The sequence below is a fragment of the Schistocerca serialis genome, chromosome 3 (genome assembly GCF_023864345.2).
Source record: "Schistocerca serialis cubense isolate TAMUIC-IGC-003099 chromosome 3, iqSchSeri2.2, whole genome shotgun sequence".
In the NCBI taxonomy this organism is placed as follows: Eukaryota; Metazoa; Arthropoda; class Insecta; order Orthoptera; family Acrididae; genus Schistocerca; species Schistocerca serialis.
Window position 1 is genome coordinate 704,326,156 of NC_064640.1, and position 20,060 is coordinate 704,346,215.

Consider the following 20,060-nt stretch of genomic DNA (forward strand, 5'->3'; position numbering starts at 1 on the left):
GATATGACGATGTTTGAATTATGAACTGCAGGATACTCGAAGTTCAGGAACGTCTAAATCTGCCGTATTGTAGGAACTGAAGTAAAAATGAATCAAGGGTTGGCCATTTAAATTCATTTATAACCGAATTTCGTGTGTTTAAATTTCAGGTACATTACGCACAACATATAAATTGGTTAACAAGCAAGGATAAAACGACGAAAACACGATAAGCTGAAAGAATACAGCAGTTAGCAGCGTCAAGACGAGAAAGTGTCATTTGCTACACTTGTTGTTTGATGCGAGGACGTAAGCAGTTCTCCAATTTAGATAACAATGACTGTTTCGAGGAGCGTTATAGGCTTTGCCAAAAGTTTATAGAGGCCTATGTTCAATATTTTGAACGTGGATAAAGATAGTTTTAAAACAGCCACTACAAACTAAATTTATTACAAATTTTTAAAACATTTTATTGGTTCTTCCCATCCCGGATATGAACATTTTTGTCGTCTTGCATTTGTCGTGCGCTGACAATATCACACAACACAGTGATAAGTTAATTAACCTTAGATTACTTAACCAATATAAAATTTACAGTTGCAGTAGGATGCAGAACAGGATAATTTGTAGTTAATTTAGCATGAAACATACCATTGGAGATCTAATAACTGTAATTAACTAATGAATGTAAAATACCTGGGACACATTCATTGCGAGCACATGAGCTATACTTTATCCTGTTGTCTTGAACTTGAGTTAATCATAGAATTTTTATTTTTGTCTCAAGTAACCATCCGATTAAAATAGTTTTTCTCTGTAGAGCATCAAAGAACTCTAAACATTAAGCAGCTGACAAATAGACGCAGATAAAGAACAATTTTACCAGCGTTTAGCCACGTTCTTCCTAACATCTTGCCTTTGAATGGCTCCGGTTGCCTAGAATATAAAATAGTTTGAGCCGATCAATAGTTCATCCTGTAAGTGTAATGCAACCACCTGATTATGAACAAAGTGTTCTAAACAATAATGTGCCGGGATGGCCGAGCGGTTCTAGGCGCTTCAGTCTGGAACCGCGCGACCGCTACGGTCGCAGGTTCGAATCCTGCCTCGGACACGGACGTGTGTGATGTCCTTATGTTAGTTAGGTTTAAGTAGTTCTAAGTTATAGGGGACTGATGACCTCAGCTGTTAAGTCCCATAATGCTCAGAGCCATTTGAACCATTTTTAAACAGTAGAATGTTTTAAAAACATTTCCTCGACTAGTTGTTGGTGCATGTTTTTAAATGTATCCTGCTGTTGAACTACGTAACCCTCAGAATGTCATCTACCGACAAAATACTCAGCAAAAGTAGTAGCTTGCACGTTTTTATTATTATTATTATTATTATTTAAGATGCCTTTCAAGGTACTGTCTAGACACACATTACCAGGCAGGTAACGCAGTTCTCTGTTCAAATAATTACACTTCATACATGCAGCTGAGATCAAACAGAACTTTTTTGTGTGTGAAGATTAATTGTGTCTTGCATAAAACTAAAATTTTGCTGCAAATAGGGTCGATAAAAGTAATCTCAAAACTGTGTTCTACATTGCGTTTGTAGTATTCGAGGGATTCCACGGGGACGTAGAAGGAAATCAAAGATGGACGTTTCATTTAAGCGTAGTACACAGATATGAAATAACGTTTTACAGTGATAATGCTGATTACAGAACAACCTGAAACATTAATTTTAAGTTTCTATGGTAATACTCTTCAGTGGAGAATGAAGAGTTGCTGAACATATATATATATATAATTTAGCGGTAAAGTCCCTTACATATTCTGCAAGACATTTCATATGCTGTATCATTTTGTTGAATTCACGTATATCTGAATCGCTTGTCAACCAACAGGTCACTTTGGGTCCTAGTGTCACATTCATGCTTCGTCCTAATTTTTTCGTGGGAAGAGAAATATTGGTAACTACAAAGGACGCACCACGGCAGAATTTTCTATAACTGGAATTTCCTGGGAGTTTAAAGCTGTGTACTGGATTGGTATTCGAACCCATAACTTTGTCTTTCGTTGATAATGTTCTTACCAGCTGAGGTACCCAAACATTATTTGCCAAAGTTATGATTTCTGGTTCGAATTCCGGTTCGCCACGGAGTTCGAATCTGCCAGGACGCTTCAAGACACTGTGTGGACTAACCGTTGTGGAAATATTGTGGAGTTAAAACCAGAAGATTTTATCATACTTTCCTGTATATTAAAACTACTATTTATATAAGTTGCGCCGGCCTGAGTGGCTGACCGGTTCTAGGCGCTACAGTCTGGAACCGCGTGACCGCTACGGTCGAAGGTTCTAATCCTGCCTCGGGCATGGATGTGTGTGATGTCCTTAGGTTAGTTAGGTTTAAGTAGTTCTAAGTTCTAGGGGACTGATGACCAAAGTAGTTAAGTCCCATAGTGCTCAGAACCATTTGAACGATTTGTATAAGTTGCGTTTCACCGAAACAAGGTTCTGTAACTCAGTGATGGAATTCTAGAGAGGATGAAGAAGCTGTGGTCAGCCTTCTGTATGACGAGAAGTATATCTACACTACTATATAAAGACAAGGCGTGCTTTACGTGTTACCAAATATCTAGTAAAGTACTTCACCTACCGGCAGATTTTTACACGATACTCCAAAAAACGTTTGGACTGATTTTGGGTACTTTCAAAGTTTCACGCGACGCTCTAACAAACGTTCAGACTGACATTGGCTATATATTTTTCAAACAACAATGTACAGTTTTTCTGTTAAAACAGAATGAGAGAAAGAAAGTTCTGTACTGTGATTTTTTTTTCCTTGTAGTCAGTCTTAACTATGACAGCAAGGTATGTAAACAATTACACAAATTGTTTATTATGCATATATTGTTTCTCCTTACGCATAGGGTGGTCAGAAACAGTCTGAAAAGCTTGTGAGCTTGTAGCAGGGTAGGTTTTGCTGAGAGATAAATATCCAGTAAAAAATTCGATACGTTGCGCCGTTTTCGAGTTACCTAGCATTGAAGTCAACGTTGCACGCAAATTCAAGCGGCCCGCAACAGACGATGTCGCCAAACATGTTCTTCTCTTGGTTTTCTAAAAGCGAACAAGAGAATAATTTTTAAAAAATGGACATGGGACGATAATAAGAATCGAACCCGAGCCAAAAGCTGAACAGTCTCCTCCACTATCATTTATGCTGTGAGAACAACCGACGTAAATGGTATTCGACAGGTCGCTTGAGTTTCCGTGCAGCAGCCTAATACGCTAACTTCAATACTTATTAACTCGGAAACGGGGCGACGTATCCATTTGTTTGTTAACAATTATTTCTCAGCACAATCTACCCTCCAACACCCTTGCAAGCTTTTCAGACTGTTTCTGACCACCCCTTATAACGTTAAACAAAAATTGTATACACAACAATATGCTCTTTTGGTTTCTTCCTCTGAGTGCGTTTTAATAGAAAACATGAAGTTTTATTTATGGTTCATCGGCGTAAAATTAGAATACTACTACGGAGTCTGAATCGTCCAAAACTTTGTAACCATACCTGTTCGTAGATTAAAACTATGCGAAATACTGTCTTTGAAGTTTGTATCCTCACAAATCCAGCAGCTGGAGAGTCTCTCTCAAACCTTGCATACCAATTATCGCAACTGATTGACTCATCCATTTTAAGCGACGTCCATTCTCATTCAAAGTTTTGTTTGCAATAACAGTAAACAAAGCTCGAGGTCTGAGAGAGAAAGAGAAGAAGAGACGGACAGACAGAGAGAAGGGGGAGAACGATATTTGGATGTATATCCAATTCCCATAGATATTTAGCAGTTGCGAAGCATTATCGGACTCGTTAGTACAATAAAAAGAATATATCTGCTGACGCGAACTTCAGATACTACAAGGCAACGGTGATGAATGCGGTATTGTTTGCAGCTGAGTGGATAACACTAGGGATATAGTGTGCGGAAAGGCTAGAGAAAGAAGGGAGAAAAATTCTGAAGAAAATACGGGGCCCTGAAAGAGGTGATGAGAGACGGGTGCAAAGGCCTGGCTGGGAAAGAACTGTACTGGAACATGAGGGCAACATCAGGGAAAAGCACTATGTAAAGGGCAAGATTTGCCGGAAATGTGAAAAGTATGAATAGGGACAGTATAACGAAAAGAAAATGGGAAACAACGGAAAGGACAAGAGGAAAGACAGGAACCAAGTTGGTTGTTGAACTCCGGAAGCACTGTCAGAATTGAAGGCCAAGTTTGAAGGGAACGAAAATAGGACAAGCAGGTACAAAGCGAGCAGTATGCAAGAGATCAACGACAGAAACAGGTAGAGGAAAAGGATAGAGAATGCAGAAAAGAGACGAGGATAGCAAAGATCTCGGAAGAAGGCGGGAGAGAAGAAACGAAAGGGTGAACGGGTAATGGGATGAGAACAAAATGTAGTCCATGAAGGTGCCACCCTTGGTTCTACAGAGGCCGTAGTGTAAAAGGAGGAACAAAAAGAAAAAGAAGTGAATGGATGTACGCGATAAACAATAATTGCTTCAATTATGGCTCTCTAATCATACCTGCAGCAAATGTAGCTGAGATAATTTTGGTTAATTCTAGGGTGTGGGTTTACCACTTAGGAGTGTGATGTACCTGTAGCACCAAAAATTTATCACAGATAATTTCATTTCAGAATTCATGGATAATCTAGCAACCATGTAGGTGTACCATCCATTGCTTTCAGTCTACGATAACTGAAAACGCCAGCAGACTAGCCTTGAAATGTCCTTAAAGGGGCGCTACGTGTAGAATCAGAATGACGCAGATGGATTAAATGTACGGCAGCAGCGGCAGCGGGGAATCCGTGCTGACAGAAGCAACACGAGGCGAGCGCTCTTGTAATCCGGCGTCAGCCAAACAGCCGCCATAATGCAGGTGGTGCGCACCTTTCCGGATGGCTCGCTCCTCTGTTTCCGTCTGCCTGTCATGTCCAATGGATGGAAACCAGTAAGCAGATGTTCCGCTTCTAATCCTCTTTTGAAAACCCAGTGATCTGTCACCGCCTCTAACTGCTGAATGTTACCTCGCCCTTCCCTGCTGTGCTGTACCTGTTGTAACACTTTCCGAGGTTCGTGCGGGATTTGTTTTTAAACGTGCTATGGTCCATTTATTCTCAAAAGGCGCGCCGCGATACATTTCCGAATCGAGGGACTCTCTAGTCATATTGTGCAACTTTGGCGATTCTGCGATACTGCTAATAAAATTTCTCTGAATTATTTACAGTATTTGTTTCTTTAAATTTATGTATCTATTTTGTCAAGGAGCGTTGAAATTAACGAGAGACTTAACTGTGATACATCAGACCCTTTTCTATCATCTATCCACATGAAACATTTAATCCAGAAATGGAAAGAAAGAAACCCAGCTGGTCTAAAAATTAACAAACCACGTTGCTCAAAATTCATTTGAAAACGATCGTATACTAGCGGCTGAAATTCAGTATAATTCATCCAAATCTGTTTGCAGAATTCGAGAAATTCTCAAAGATAATTTCGGCAGCTAAAACTAAGGCAAGGGCTGTAACTAGAAAATTTTGTTACATCGATAACAAAGCAGTAGAGGTGGTAACAAACTTTGTATACTGTTTTAGCCCTATTACGAAATTTACAGACTGACTATACACAGAGAATGTAACAAAATGTAATAAATTAAATAAAATATTAAATGAAAACTTTGGCAAACAAATGAGAAAAAAATACAGCTCGTATTCCATAATGTGATATCAAACAAGGCTGTTCTACAGGGTGAACCAAACGCCGACAAACTTTCAGAGATTTTTTCAGGCATACGTTCTGACTATTTTGGTATCAGGAACCCACGGTCTCCTGCGGTTCGTTACAGAGCTATTGCCTTTGGTTTGGTTTCTTATCTCAATTACCTTTTTATCAGAGGTATACAGCTGCCGATTTTTATCCTGCCCATGCTTGCCTGTTTGCCAGGATGACAAGTTGCCGCACGTTAGCAGCAGAACGGGCAGGCTGCTTTACTCCCATCCAAGCCAACCCACGTCCAACCCAAGCAGGCTTTATGAGTCTTGATTGCTTGCCCGTCTTTCCTTTGTGCCACGCTACGTAGCAGTTAAAAAAATGGTTCTGAGCACTATGGGACTTAACAGCTATGGTCATCAGTCCCCTAGAACTTAGAACTACTTAAACCTAACTAACCTAAGGACAGCACACAACACCCAGTCATCACGAGGCAGAGAAAATCCCTGACCCCGCCGGGAATCGAACCCGGGAACCCGGGCGTGGGAAGCGAGAACGCTACCGCACGACCACGAGCTGCGGACTCACTGAAGCATTTTTTTTTCCTAATTTTGCCTAAATTTTGAAAGACTACATACTACTAAATGGCCTCAAACCCTTAGCACACATTACCACAAACTTGTCAGTCATTAGGCCTTTGTCCTCTTTCAACGTATTTGTGGAGTGAGTAAACTGCTAGTGAAACTTACAAGCATGGCATAACATACTCGAAGTTTCCGAATGAGTTTTTAGTAACTTTCTTTCACAATTTGCATTGCGAGACACCTACGGACTTATTTGAGGCTGCCTCGTAAACAAATAACAACTTTTCCCCAGCTCTGTTTCGTGACTGGTATATCTTCCTCAGTTCTTAAATTCTTCGCAATCTCCTTTAAGTTTGGTTTGTTCATTTTGATGCTCCCGCCGTAATTATGAATGAGCTGCAGTGCAAATTCCTACGCAAACGTATACCTGGCTACTCACGTTGGATTGTTAGCACAACCTGTTGCCAAGTGCAGCACATTGAAAGGGTCCCGTGAAGCTTGCCAGACTAGCGGAAACCCAAGTTGGCCACCTTAACCACTGTGCTTCCGTATACATGTACTCTTGCGTCTCCGTTTCAGCAGGTTGAGCTGCTTCAACGGTTTCGGCAGAGGTGGGGCAGGCAGACTGTACACCTCTGATCTGTACACCTCTGACCTGTACACCTCTGACCTGTATTGTAGTGAAAATAGTGCACAACGGTATAGATGCTGACTGCAAGCGCTATGAGTCTCGTTTCGAAACAAACTTGCTCCATTCACTCACGGAACTTGCTGTTGACAACAATAACGCCTACTTAGTCGTAGGCCTCAATCGTGCTTTTCAGTACTGGTCGGTCTTGTATCGTTTTTTTTTTATTTTTTAAGGCTGTTTTAGTTGTACGTTAAAGTAATACACAGCAACATGTACTGGTTTACTGATGGAGAATCGGCAGATATGCGTCTCATCTATAGATTCACTGAATTCAGTGGGAAAAAAGCTCGACGGTGCTATGCTCAGCTGTTCCCGCAGGGGCACCAACCTCATCAGCTGGCCGGGGTGGCCGAGCGGTTCTAGGCGCTACAGTCTGGAACCGCGCGACCACTACGGTCGCAGGTTCGAATTCTGCCTCGGGCATGGATGTGTGTGATGTCCGTAGGTTAGTCAGGTTTAAGTAGTTTGAAATTCTAGGGGACTGATGACCTCAGAAGTTAAGTCCCATATCGCTCAGAGCCATTTCAACCAACCGTATCACAGTAGTTTTCTATCTGTAAATAAACGCCCACGAATAACCGGATCCTTCATTACTACGTCTTGGTGATCGCGTAGTACACGTTATTCAAAACTAGGGAATGTATTTTCACAGAAACACAGGTAATTCTGGTAACATAGACGAATAAATCATAATTACATTATTATTGTGTAACGAGCCAGCGAAGACCAGAGGTCTCGTACACCAAAATACTCAGAAAATATTCCTGAACAACTTCCGAAATTTTGTCGGTGGACTTCTGGTTCACCCTACATATGGGAGTAAATGCTGGACAGTTATTATTCTGTAACGAGATAGTGAAGGCCAGAGGTCTTTTACACAAAAATACTCAGAAAAATTTCTGAAAAACCTCCGAAATTTTGTCGGAGTTCTGGTTCACCCTGTATATGGGAATAAATTCTGGACACTTCACCAAATATTAAGGCCAGAACAGACACCTCACGGGTTGAGATTCTTTCCTTCCCATAGCGACCTAACATTTAGGGATAGTATGAATAGTAAATTGCAACGATCTGAATGGCACCAGAATATTATGCCATGTAAGACTTCCGATACGGATCCTAAAGAAGGAAGGGTTGATGGATTAAACAATTCGCGCTGTCGCAGGGCGGAAGATAACTAATATTGCTGATGCACAATGATGACGACGACTACGACAATGCTGCTGCTGATGATGACGATTTTTTTGTCAGCCACACTTAGGCCGATGAGGCTCTCTGTTACATCTTATCGTCCTCTATATACACTCCTGGAAATTGAAATAAGAACACCGTGAATTCATTGTCCCAGGAAGGGGAAACTTTATTGACACATTCCTGGGGTCAGATACATCACATGATCACACTGACAGAACCACAGGCACATAGACACAGGCAACAGAGCATGCACAATGTCGGCACTAGTACAGTGTATATCCACCTTTCGCAGCAATGCAGGCTGCTATTCTCCCATGGAGACAATCGTAGAGATGCTGGATGTAGTCCTGTGGAACGGCTTGCCATGCCATTTCCACCTGGGGCCTCAGTTGGACCAGCGTTCGTGCTGGACGTGCAGACCGCGTGAGACGACGCTTAATCCAGTCCCAAACATGCTCAATGGGGGACAGATCCGGAGAACTTGCTGGCCAGGGTAGTTGACTTACACCTTCTAGAGCACGTTGGGTGGCACGGGATACATGCGGACGTGCATTGTCCTGTTGGAACAGCAAGTTCCCTTGCCGGTCTAGGAATGGTAGAACGATGGGTTCGATGACGGTTTGGATGTACCGTGCACTATTCAGTGTCCCCTCGACGATCACCAGTGGTGTACGGCCAGTGTAGGAGATCGCTCCCCACACCATGATGCCGGGTGTTGGCCCTGTGTGCCTCGGTCGTATGCAGTCCTGATTGTGGCGCTCACCTGCACGGCGCCAAACACGCATACGACCATCATTGGCACCAAGGCAGAAGCGACTCTCATCGCTGAAGACGACACGTCTCCATTCGTCCCTCCATTCACGCCTGTCGCGACACCACTGGAGGCGGGCTGCACGATGTTGGGGCGTGAGCGGAAGACGGCCTAACGGTGTGCGGGACCGTAGCCCAGCTTCATGGAGACGGTTGCGAATGGTCCTCGCCGATACCCCAGGAGCAACAGTGTCCCTAATTTGCTGGGAAGTGGCGGTGCGGTCCCCTACGGCACTGCGTAGGATCCTACGGTCTTGGCGTGCATCCGTGAGTCGCTGCGGACCGGTCCCAGGTCGACGGGCACGTGCACCTTCCGCCGACCACTGGCGACAACATCGATGTACTGTGGAGACCTCACGCCCCACGTGTTGAGCTATTCGGCGGTACGTCCACCCGGCCTCCCGCATGCCCACTATACGCCCTCGCTCAAAGTCCGTCAACTGCACATACGGTTCACGTCCACGCTGTCGCGGCATGCTACCAGTGTTAAAGACTGCGATGGAGCTCCGTATGCCACGGCAAACTGGCTGACACTGACGGCGGCGGTGCACAAATGCTGCGCAGCTAGCACCATTCGACGGCGAACACCGCGGTTGCTGGTGCGTCCGCTGTGCCGTGCGTGTGATCATTGCTTGTACAGCCCTCTCGCAGTGTCCGGAGCAAGTATGGTGGGTCTGACACACCGGTGTCAATGTGTTCTTTTTTCCATTTCCAGGAGTGTATTACGGTAAAATGAAGTGTGACACTAGGCATTTCCAAACAAAAGTGACAGTCGAACTAGAAACGGAATCATTACAAATGGTTCAAATGGCTCTGAGCACTATGGGACGGAATCATTACACAAAGAGTACAAACGTTAATGAAAGGAACGGTAACACCATGAATAGGGCGTACTTTGTGGCACTCAACTTTTCATGTTACTGATCGCGCACCGCCACGAGTATACGGAGGCAAATAGTGGGACACAGATGTGCCGTGTCCTCTATGCCAGTCGAAGAGCCAAGAAACAGTAGTTTGCCCAGTTCTCTTTACGGAAGAAAAAGTAAGAAAGAGTGTTACGGTTTAACGTTCCTTCGACAACAAGGTCGTTAGAGACGACGGTTTGTGGGTCAAGAGGTAGTATTCAATGTTAGGAAGAAGATTCGACCACATCGGATGCAGTGTCCTCCGTTGTTGATGTTTCGAAACACCAAATGGTTCAAATGGCTCTGAGCACTATGGGACTCAACTGCTGAGGACATTAGTCCCCTAGAACTTAGAACTAGTTAATCCTAACTAACCTAAGGACATCACAAACATCCATGCCCGAGGCAGGATTCGAACCTGCGACCGTAGCGGTCTTGCGGTTCCAGACTGCAGCGCCTTTAACCGCACGGCCACTTCGGCCGGCTTCGAAACACCAGCGACGTCATCAAATTAAGCAATCTCTGTACGTAGGAACACGGTACTTTCTAGTACTCGCTTTGAAACTTACCCCAGAAAGCTGATATGTGTCACAAGCAATGTATACATAATCTGTTGTGGATAATATACTACCTTCCTTTCATTTTTCCCGAGCTGAACAACACGTTCACACGTGGAGGGATGTCGACAAACTTTTTCAGACAGACATATGGAAATTTCAAAAACATACATCTCAGAGAAATATATAGGTTGGAAAGCATTCGCTTGAAAAATTAAATTTTACACGTGTCACGTAATTGATTAAAGAACTATATTAGCAACAAACTGTCACAACTTTGACAGTGGTATAATTTACAAGACATAAAATATAAGTGTACTGTAACCATTATTAGTATTTCACTAAGCACTGTTATAGTGAACCCAGAACTGCAGACTATGGCTAAGCGAGTGTGTAGATGAAGGAAATGCTGTTACTTAGAGTCGTTTCTGCCTGCATTTAGGAAAGTCATTCTTACTCTTCTTTTTTTCATAGTGGAGAGTCTTTCCCTTTCTGTCTTGCTTTACGAAGCTACTTGTAGTTCACGGTTGTACAGTTGGACCCAAGAAGCACGTTGGATTTGTTGTTGGCATCAGGTATTGTCAGCCTTTAAATGTGCGCCTTTATCTGGCAGGTCAGATCCCAAAGCCCATCCATTTGTGGTGGCCCCTCAATCAAGCTGGGCAGTCATTACCAGTTTCGAGACTTTTAGTTTTCATGGTACTTCTTTGAATATTTGTTGAGAAATACGCAAATTAATACATGTAAAAATATAAACGCATGTATTAAATCCTTTTGGGGGGATGGTCCAGCCCGCATCTCGTGGTCGTGCGGTAGCGTTCTCGCTTCCCACGCCCTGGTTCCCGGGTTCGATTCCCGGCGGGGTCAGGGATTTTCTCTGCCTCGTGATGGCTGGGTGTTGTGTGCTGTCCTTAGGTTAGTTAGGTTTAAGTAGTTCTAAGTTCTAGGGGACTGATGACCATAGATGTTAAGTCCCATAGTGCTCAGAGCCATTTGAACCATTTGGGGATGGTCCCAATGATACACGTCCCACCCCCCTTTCAACCGCCGTTTAGTTCCACGCCTGCAACCGATATCTTGCGATATTGTCGCTATCGATTATTGATGGAGTTGTTCAGAAACTAACGCTGTATCGATACACTTTTAAGTACTGATACTGATACAACCCAGTACTGTCCAAGCTCCTACAATGCCGTAGCCGACAAGTCAGAGACACGTTCTCGAACTGAAGCCGCCATTTGTAGGGAGTGAACATGGCTGGCCTAGTTATCTGAAGGGTATGGGAGACCGCGAAAGGAAACTGAAGAAAAAAATGAAAGAATGTGCTCTCCACAATTCCTACTAAATAATCAAGTCTGTTTTAAATGAATGTAGTTCCCTAGTTCCCTGTATTAGATCTGTATCGTTTCTTACAAGTAGGAGCAAAACTGCGACATGTTATCGACTCAAAATAGTTGCATGAAACTTACGAAGCAGGAGGTAGTGAAATTATTTTATCATACAATAGGATTTTAACTTTCGGTTCTTGGTTAATATTTCCTGCCACATGCTTTGCGACTGTCTTTCGCACTTATTTATCAGTCTTCAATTTATTTTTGTATGGTGCAAGTTCATCTACCTTGCTTTCTACAATTTATTATGCAAGGGTTGGAACTTTAATAGTGGCAACTATTTATTTACAGCTCATACAAAATAGATGCGTGTTTCAAAGTTTTACTTACTTTCAAAGTAGTCACCAGCATTGCCAGCGATGTGGAAGTCGTAGGATACTCCTAGCACTGCCAGTTGTGTTGACAGTTCGAGCGGCGGGGTTTATTGCACAACGAATTTGTAGCAGTTGTGAAGCGAATGCCGTTAAGTGTTTCCTTCAGTTTAGAAACTGAGTTCCACTCACGAGGGCTTAAATCAGGGGAGTGCAGTAGGTGGTACAAATCAGTAACAAGCACTGTTACGTGCTTGAGCATTGTCCTGCTAAATGATGGCCAGGTCCTGCTGAAAGTATCATCACATCTGTCTCTAAGGTGGTCGTAGGTTGTGTTCCAAAAATGAACAGCATAGAGACAGAAGTGATGACACCTTCTGCAGAACCTGACCGTCATTTTGAAGGACGATGTTCAAGAACTTACAGTGCAAGCTGTTACTGATTTCTTTGACTGATGGCGCTGCTAAGTGCTATACCACCTACTCCAATCCCCTGACGTATGCCCTCGTGAGTTCAACTCGATTTATAAACTGAAGGAAACACTTCACGGCATTCGCTTCAGAAATGCTACAAATTTGTCCGGCGAAAGACCGCGCCGCTCGAACTGTCAACACAACTGGCACTACTAAGAGTATCCTACGACTTCCACATCGCTGGCAACGGGTTATACACAATGCTGATGACTACTTTGAAGGTCAGTAAAACTTTGAAACACGTGTCTATTTTGTACGAGCTGTAAATAAATAGTTGTCACAATTAAAGTTCCAATCCTCGTATTTATCCTTCATCTAGCAAGACCTTGAATAATTCTAATCTCGAACATAACTTGAAGTAGTGATACGTCCCCTTCGAAAAATTAAGAAGGACTGTGCTGGAAAAACTCTTTCGTTATTTGATACAGAAACAGCTAAGTGAAACTGAACGTACTCACATAGTTTTCTCTTTACTTATTCTGATCATCACTAAACTGACACACAATATTTTAGCGCAACGCAATCTGACTTTCAATAATCCCTACAAAAGAATGGCACTTACTAACAATAACCCATACCTTTCATGAATCACTTACCTCACAAAAATCTTCGTTACTCGGGCTACTGCAATACAGCGAGCGCCAATACGGCCAGCTAAATAAAAGATTCTAACTACTGAAGGCACTAACTACTGATAGGCATAGTTAGCAAATGAAAGATTTTGATAGAGAACAAACAATGTATATACCTTAAATGCGTTCAAAAGTCATAATGTATAAATAATTTTGTGACATACAATTAAACAAATTTCCTTTTTCTGACGGACACACGTCCAGATCGTCCGCTCAAAACTCTGACATCTCTTTCGCCACATCCACCACTGCTGGCGGCTCACCTCCAACTGCCCAATGCTACGCGCTGTTCACATCCAACTGCCCAATACTACACAAGCGAACATTCCAACAATGAGTCCAACCAGCCACAGACTGCACACAGCGCAGTAAGCGATTTTCATACAGAGCACTATGTGGCGTTACCAACATAAAAACTAAACAGCCTAGTTACAGCAGCCATTTCTTTTTCACACTTGTTTCTAACAGGGATACCGAATCATTATGACCGTTGTTCGCATCTACTGATTCGTTGTGTGTGCAAATTTTTATCAGATATCTGACATTATTTACTTAGAGCAAACTCAGCGCTGTCCTGCAAATGGCAGCTTCAATATGCAAACACTACGCTAGCGCCAGTGAGCAGTCTAGTTATTTTGGTAAGTCTGTGATACTGTCTCAGGAAACTGCGTTAACGAGTCTGTACGTGTTCCCACAGTGGAGGAGCTGCAGTGCCTGGCGACGTGGAAGGAGGGCTCGTCGCGCTACCTGGTGGGCAAGGTGCACCACAGCCACGCGAGCTCCAACGAGGAGCGCTACCGCTGCTTCGTGTACGAGAAGACGAGCGCCGCGGGCACGCCGGGCGCCGACCTGGCCGCCGACGCGGGCCACCACGACGAGGGCGTCGACTACCGCGTGGCGCAGTCGGGCGACGCCACGTGCAACGGGCTCTTCACGCCCCTCGAGGGCTCGCGCACAATGACGCTCACCAGGGGTACGCCTCCCCCGCCTTTCTTCTCCTCTCGCAGCGTAGCGCATTTCCGCCTCGTCTGCAGCAGCGGCCTACACCATTCCATTACACCAATAACACTGCTCACCGGATTGAAACTTTTTCTGCGTCTGTGGATGGATTTATCCAATGTCTGGACGCTGGATCCGGAAGTGCATCCACATTTTCTCTATTATTTCAAATTTATGAGATACACACTAATAAAAATAATCGTATCGATTTTGTTTCCAACGTATGGTTAACATGAATAAAACCGAAGTATTGTTTGTGAAGGATGCAACCAACACAAAAACTTTTAAAAAGTTTTATTTTGACACGTTTGCCGAATTATAGCTCTGATTTCGGTCTTGAGACAGCAAAATTCTTTAATTACAAGGGTATAGTCGTCAGCAGTATGCCCTCCGCTCCTGTAGTGCGTAAGAACGGTAGAATATTTAGCGCCACTTTATATTTTGTGTGCATACCAAAAATCATGCTAATCTGCCTGATTTGATAAAATATGAAGCAAAAAAGTGATATACACTTAAATTTGTTCAAATTCAGGCATTGACATGTTTATACTATCTACACTACATACAAAGTAACGCTAAATACTGGTTAACAAAGTCTGTATTTTTCATTGTCTGTATAGTCTAATGTAACGTCTTTCAGACATACATGAATATCTACAGCCGGGTTAAATTAACGAAATGTATTCGCAGATTATACGCCAATTGTACAAAAGAGCAATAATAAATGGAAATCTTGGCGGACTCGTATTCGAACTCTGATTAATGCTAGCAATTGGCTTAACCACTTCGGGTATCCAGGCGTACCTCTTGGACCGACCCAAACTCCCATACGTCACAGTGTCTACGTCTCATGCTCGTACATGTTCCATTGACTGCCACACGCGGAGGGACATGGTTATTCTCGTCGTTGTACCTTGTTTTGTATGAAATACAGGTTAAGGCGACCTCTCCCGTTAAGCAGGAAATTCGGATTCGAGTCCAGTTCCGGCACAAATTTTCATTTGTCACTAATTATTCGTAAAGCTGGTGTATAATCGTATTCACAATTTGCGAATACATTTTATTAACGCTAAATATTCTAATATTCTTATAAGTACGAGAATGGACAGTAGGCTGCCGACGAACATAACTGCTTCAGTTAGGTATCTGAAGATAGGTTCAAATGGTTCAAATGGCTCTGAGCACTATGGGACTTAACTTCTAAGGTCATCAGTCCCCTAGAACTTAGAACTACTTAAACCTAACTAACCTAAGGACATCACAAACATCCATGCCCGAGGCAGGATTCGAACCTGCGACCGTAGCGGTCCCGTGGTTCTAATCTGTAGCGCCTAGAACCGCTCGGCCACCCCGGCTGGCTGAAGATGGGCATGATAGCCCAAACTGGTAATGGCGTTCATCAACAACAACGTTTAACGGCCACTGTCTTAAAGAGGATCCGACATGGATAAAATAATAAACCAAATAATATTACAAACTTACATAAAGGCAAAGTCTGTAACGCTCAATCCTTAAACTGGCTCCAGCGTTACTGCTGATAGACTGCGGACTTTGGTTCGCTGCGTCACTAGAAGGGGGAGGTCGCGAGCCCAGCGCCCTGGCAGCCTTTTATCCCCAGGAAAGATCGCTGGTGCTCAGTCTGATAGCAGGCTGAGCGGACCTGCTGCGGTCCTGAAGAGATTGGAACGGGAATAATACCGGCTCCTATCCGGGACCGAACCCGGGACCTCCAGGACCGGTGTCTAGCGCTCCAACTGCTAGACCACCAGGAACACTTACACACTTACATGGAACGTCAAAACAATCATCATATTACAGATAATGTAGCAAATACTATCGAAACAGTCATCGTAATTAGAAATGTTGGTAGTCTATATTAAAAGTTTTATGTTCATTTACTTGGAGAGCCGGCCGGGGTGGCCGAGCGGTTCTAGGCGCTACAGTCTGGAACCGCGGGACCGCTACGGTCGCAGGTTCGAATCCTGCCTCGGGTATGGATGTGTGTGCTGTCCTTAGGTTAGTTAGGTTTAAGTAGTTCTAAGTTCTAGGGGACTGATGACATCAGAAGTTAAGTCCCATAGTGCTCAGAGCCATTTGAACCATTTTACTTGGAGAAATGTGATTATGATGCTTCTTTTCCTAAGATGTCTCATGAATCGCTCTGTACAAAAATCAACAGAAATCGCTCATCACTGAAGGATTATAGCATCCCTGATAGCGATTTTCAACGGTGAGAATGTCTTGGAGAGAGCGTTCACCATGTTTATCACTAACAGCACCCACAATGTACGGAAACAAGTAAGGTGCGAATGTAAGAAGTGTATTTTAATGATATTTTACACTCCAGTTCTCCAACAGTTCCATCACTACGAGAGAATAAGTCTCTTATCTTCGTTTGGCCGAAAAGCGTTGAGCAGTGGCTTTGAAAAAAGTCCGAGCATGTAACCCGACATTCGTTAGTTTAACTTCAAAGCTCTCATCCATGAACAATTTTCTTATCGGTGGCCCAAAAAATATATTTTGTTTCAACTTGATCTCACTGACACTGGGAAAAGCTTGCTTAAAAGAATTGAAAAGCGATCCTGTTAATCAAGAGGCTTTGCAAAAATACTTAATACGGTCTACGTTAATGTAGAATGGGGCAGTATGACTTAATGTAACACAGCCAATGGTTTGTTCGTATCATTTTCCTTTCCTTCAATACATTTGTCTAATTAGGCCATTCCCTAACGATTTAGTGGTTTTTTATGTCTCGGCTGCCCCAAAATCACAGAAAACAGTATTTTATGAAACTAACATGTAATCCTATAAGTTACGCAGCAATATTTAAACCACAGCAGATCATCAAATCATGTTCTATGTATTTGATGGCCTCCAGTAGTAAGACAATGCTTTCATGTCTATCCTTCATATTCAGTGAATAAGCCAAACGTGCTGGAGGAAGTTTATTGCCACTACTCATCTTTGAATTCAAACTTATATCATTACCTCTAAATGTTGTGGTAAAGAATCTGACAAATTAAACTTTCTCGGCACCTATCGACTGTTCTTAAATATGACAATATGTAACAAAAAATAATAACGTAACTTCATAGTGACACTACATATATTTTTAATATATAAAGAAATAAAATAAATGGGCTGAAAAGGGAAAAAATTCATAATTTTAAATATCTCTAAAGCTTTAAGTAATACCACATTTCGAGAGTACATTCAATTTCACAACCATATGAACTGTAACAAACATGAGATGCAAAATGGTTGTTGACCAATGTTATATCGTACACTTTTCTCGGCATCATGTCCTCCTCCTGAATAAACACATCCTATAAACGTTTCCAGGGGTTCCCTAGTACGAAACTGTTTTTAATAAGTTATCTGTTGTGACTAGTGATACTGCTGAAACAAAATAATACCAAAAGATTTTTGTTATCCTGGAGTTGATATACAGTTCCTAAAGATTGTTTCTCACGTAAGATAAACCCAATGAGAAAGAGTGACATAACGATGTTGTCTATACTCTAAACGATTCAGTCTGTATATAGAGCAGGCAGTAAAGGTAATAAAGAAGAAATTTGGAAAGGGAATTTAGGTTTAGGGAGAAGAAATAACGTTTTTTAAGTTTGCTGATAACGTTGTTAGAAATGGTAAAGGACTTGAAATATCTGTTGAATGGAATGGATAGTGTCCCAAAAATATTTTTTAATGTGAACGTCAACGATGGGAAAACAAAGGTAATGCACCGTTGACGAATTGAGTAAAACGATGTTAAGGGAAATGAGACACTAAAAGTAGTGATGAGTACTGATATTTATCACTAGTGTTGTCACGAGTAAAATGGATATAAAATGTAGAACGCCAATTACAAGTAAAGCATTTTTGACCAAGAGTAGTAACTTCTAGCATAAATTTAAGTGTCAAGAAGTCTTTTATGAAAGTATTAGTCAGGAATGTAGCCTTTTATGGAAGTGAGACGAGAACAGCTTTTTAATGTTCTGCTAAAGAAGACTGCTGACGATAAAATAGGTGATCTCATAACCACTGAAGAAGTACTGAACCGAGTCGGAGAGAAAAGATCTTTATGGTACATCTTGAGTTAAAGAAGGCATCGCCTGACAGGTCGCATCCTGCTGTGGCAAGGAATAGTTAATGTGATAGTGGGGGGAAGGTGTAAGTTGTAAAAACTGCAGAGGAAGAACAAGGTTTTGGTTCAGCAAACAGGTTGAGGTGGATGTAGGGTGCAGTGGTTACGTGTGCATGAAGAGACTTGCACAAGATAGACTTGGGTGAGAGCTGCAACAAACCAGTTCTCGGACTGATTCCAACTTCTTTTGTTTTTAGAGTAAGTTTGATTTCATCCATGTATTTCTTGAGTTTATCTTGGATGACATCATCTTAACAAACACCCTATTCTTGCACCAATATTTTATTTATTCACGTTAAACCTGTTACGGTATAGCTGTCAGACGTGAAAATGTTCCTAACTTGCAGAGTTTACGAACAGGCGTGATGGTAAAAGCATTTCTTAACTGTGTACACTGAAGACTAGACTATCTGCCGCTATTTAACAGCGTACGCGCATTCAGTAAATCGTATTGTCGGTGTAAATTGATATCAAGCAGTCATATTACAAGTAAGATCAAATGTCAGTTAGGGTTATTACACTACAGATGAAAGGAAGAGCGTCGTAACATTTCTCAAATAAACTGCCAGATCCCTGCAGCATATTCTAAATACTGATTGGATTCATAATGGCATCACTTTCTAGTCGAGAGACCTTGCTGGCAGGGGAAAAACAAATTGTGTGAATGAAAAAGAATGCTATTCCTCTGCTTAAAATGTTGGGCAACACGTACATACACATGCTTTCTTAGCCCCTTTTTAGTTATTAGAAAGTTAAAATCTTCAACATTGTGCAAGACGTTCGTTCTGAATCCACAAACAACTACGAAAAATTAAAGCCCTTATTTTGAAATAACATCTATTTATGTCGCACGGCTCACTAAGTATCCATGGCCGGACGACTTGTCTGGCGTGGCGGTACCGGTAATACATTATATACACAAATCTTCCTGGTGAATCAGTCTATCTGTTAGTAGAAACCATATTCTGAGATCAGCCCTTTCATACAGACAGAAAAATGCGGCGAGGCTTACATGTATAATATGCATACATTCATGGTCCACCAATTGGGGGTGGGGTGGAAGAGACCTACTTGCTGCTGTTCAGCCACTGACGAAGACAATTTACAGACATACACCGAGGTTTATATGATGAAACAGTGATGATTAAGTGCTTCCATTCTGATGACGATCATGTCCGTGGTTCTACCTTACTGGCCATTAAAATTGCTACACCAAGAAGAAATGCAGATGATAAACGGGTATTCATTAGACAAATATATTATACTAGAACTGACATGTGATTACATTTACCCATCACATTTGCAAAGTATCTTTCTTAGTGTTTACTGTACCATACAATTCGTGAATTGCTATTTGAAAAAAAAAATTGTATGAATAAATGACTGATACATTCACAGCTATAAACTACTCATAAAGTGAGTATACGATAATAATAAAAAAAGTAAACACGACATCATACAAAAGTTCACACTTCATGTACACGGTGTCGCTAGATAGTTAGGTCACACATATTTTTGAACATCACATTTAATACTAATGCACGCTCCTGGTTTGAGAAAAACACCCCAGCTGATGTTGTGTGTGTGAAATCTTATGGGACCTAACTGCTAAGGTCATCGGT

The 20,060-nt window shown here is 42.3% G+C and overlaps 1 protein-coding gene across 1 annotated transcript in view; it reads left to right on the forward strand.

The window, feature by feature from the left end:
* The window catches only part of LOC126469563 (uncharacterized), a 635,094-nt gene that overhangs the window by 321,905 nt on the left and 293,129 nt on the right, over positions 1-20,060 (forward strand). Inside the window, exon 5 of the mRNA XM_050096682.1 lies at positions 13,993-14,268. Within this exon, the coding sequence (XP_049952639.1) occupies positions 13,993-14,268 (276 nt within the window). The remainder of the gene's footprint in view (positions 1-13,992; positions 14,269-20,060) is intronic.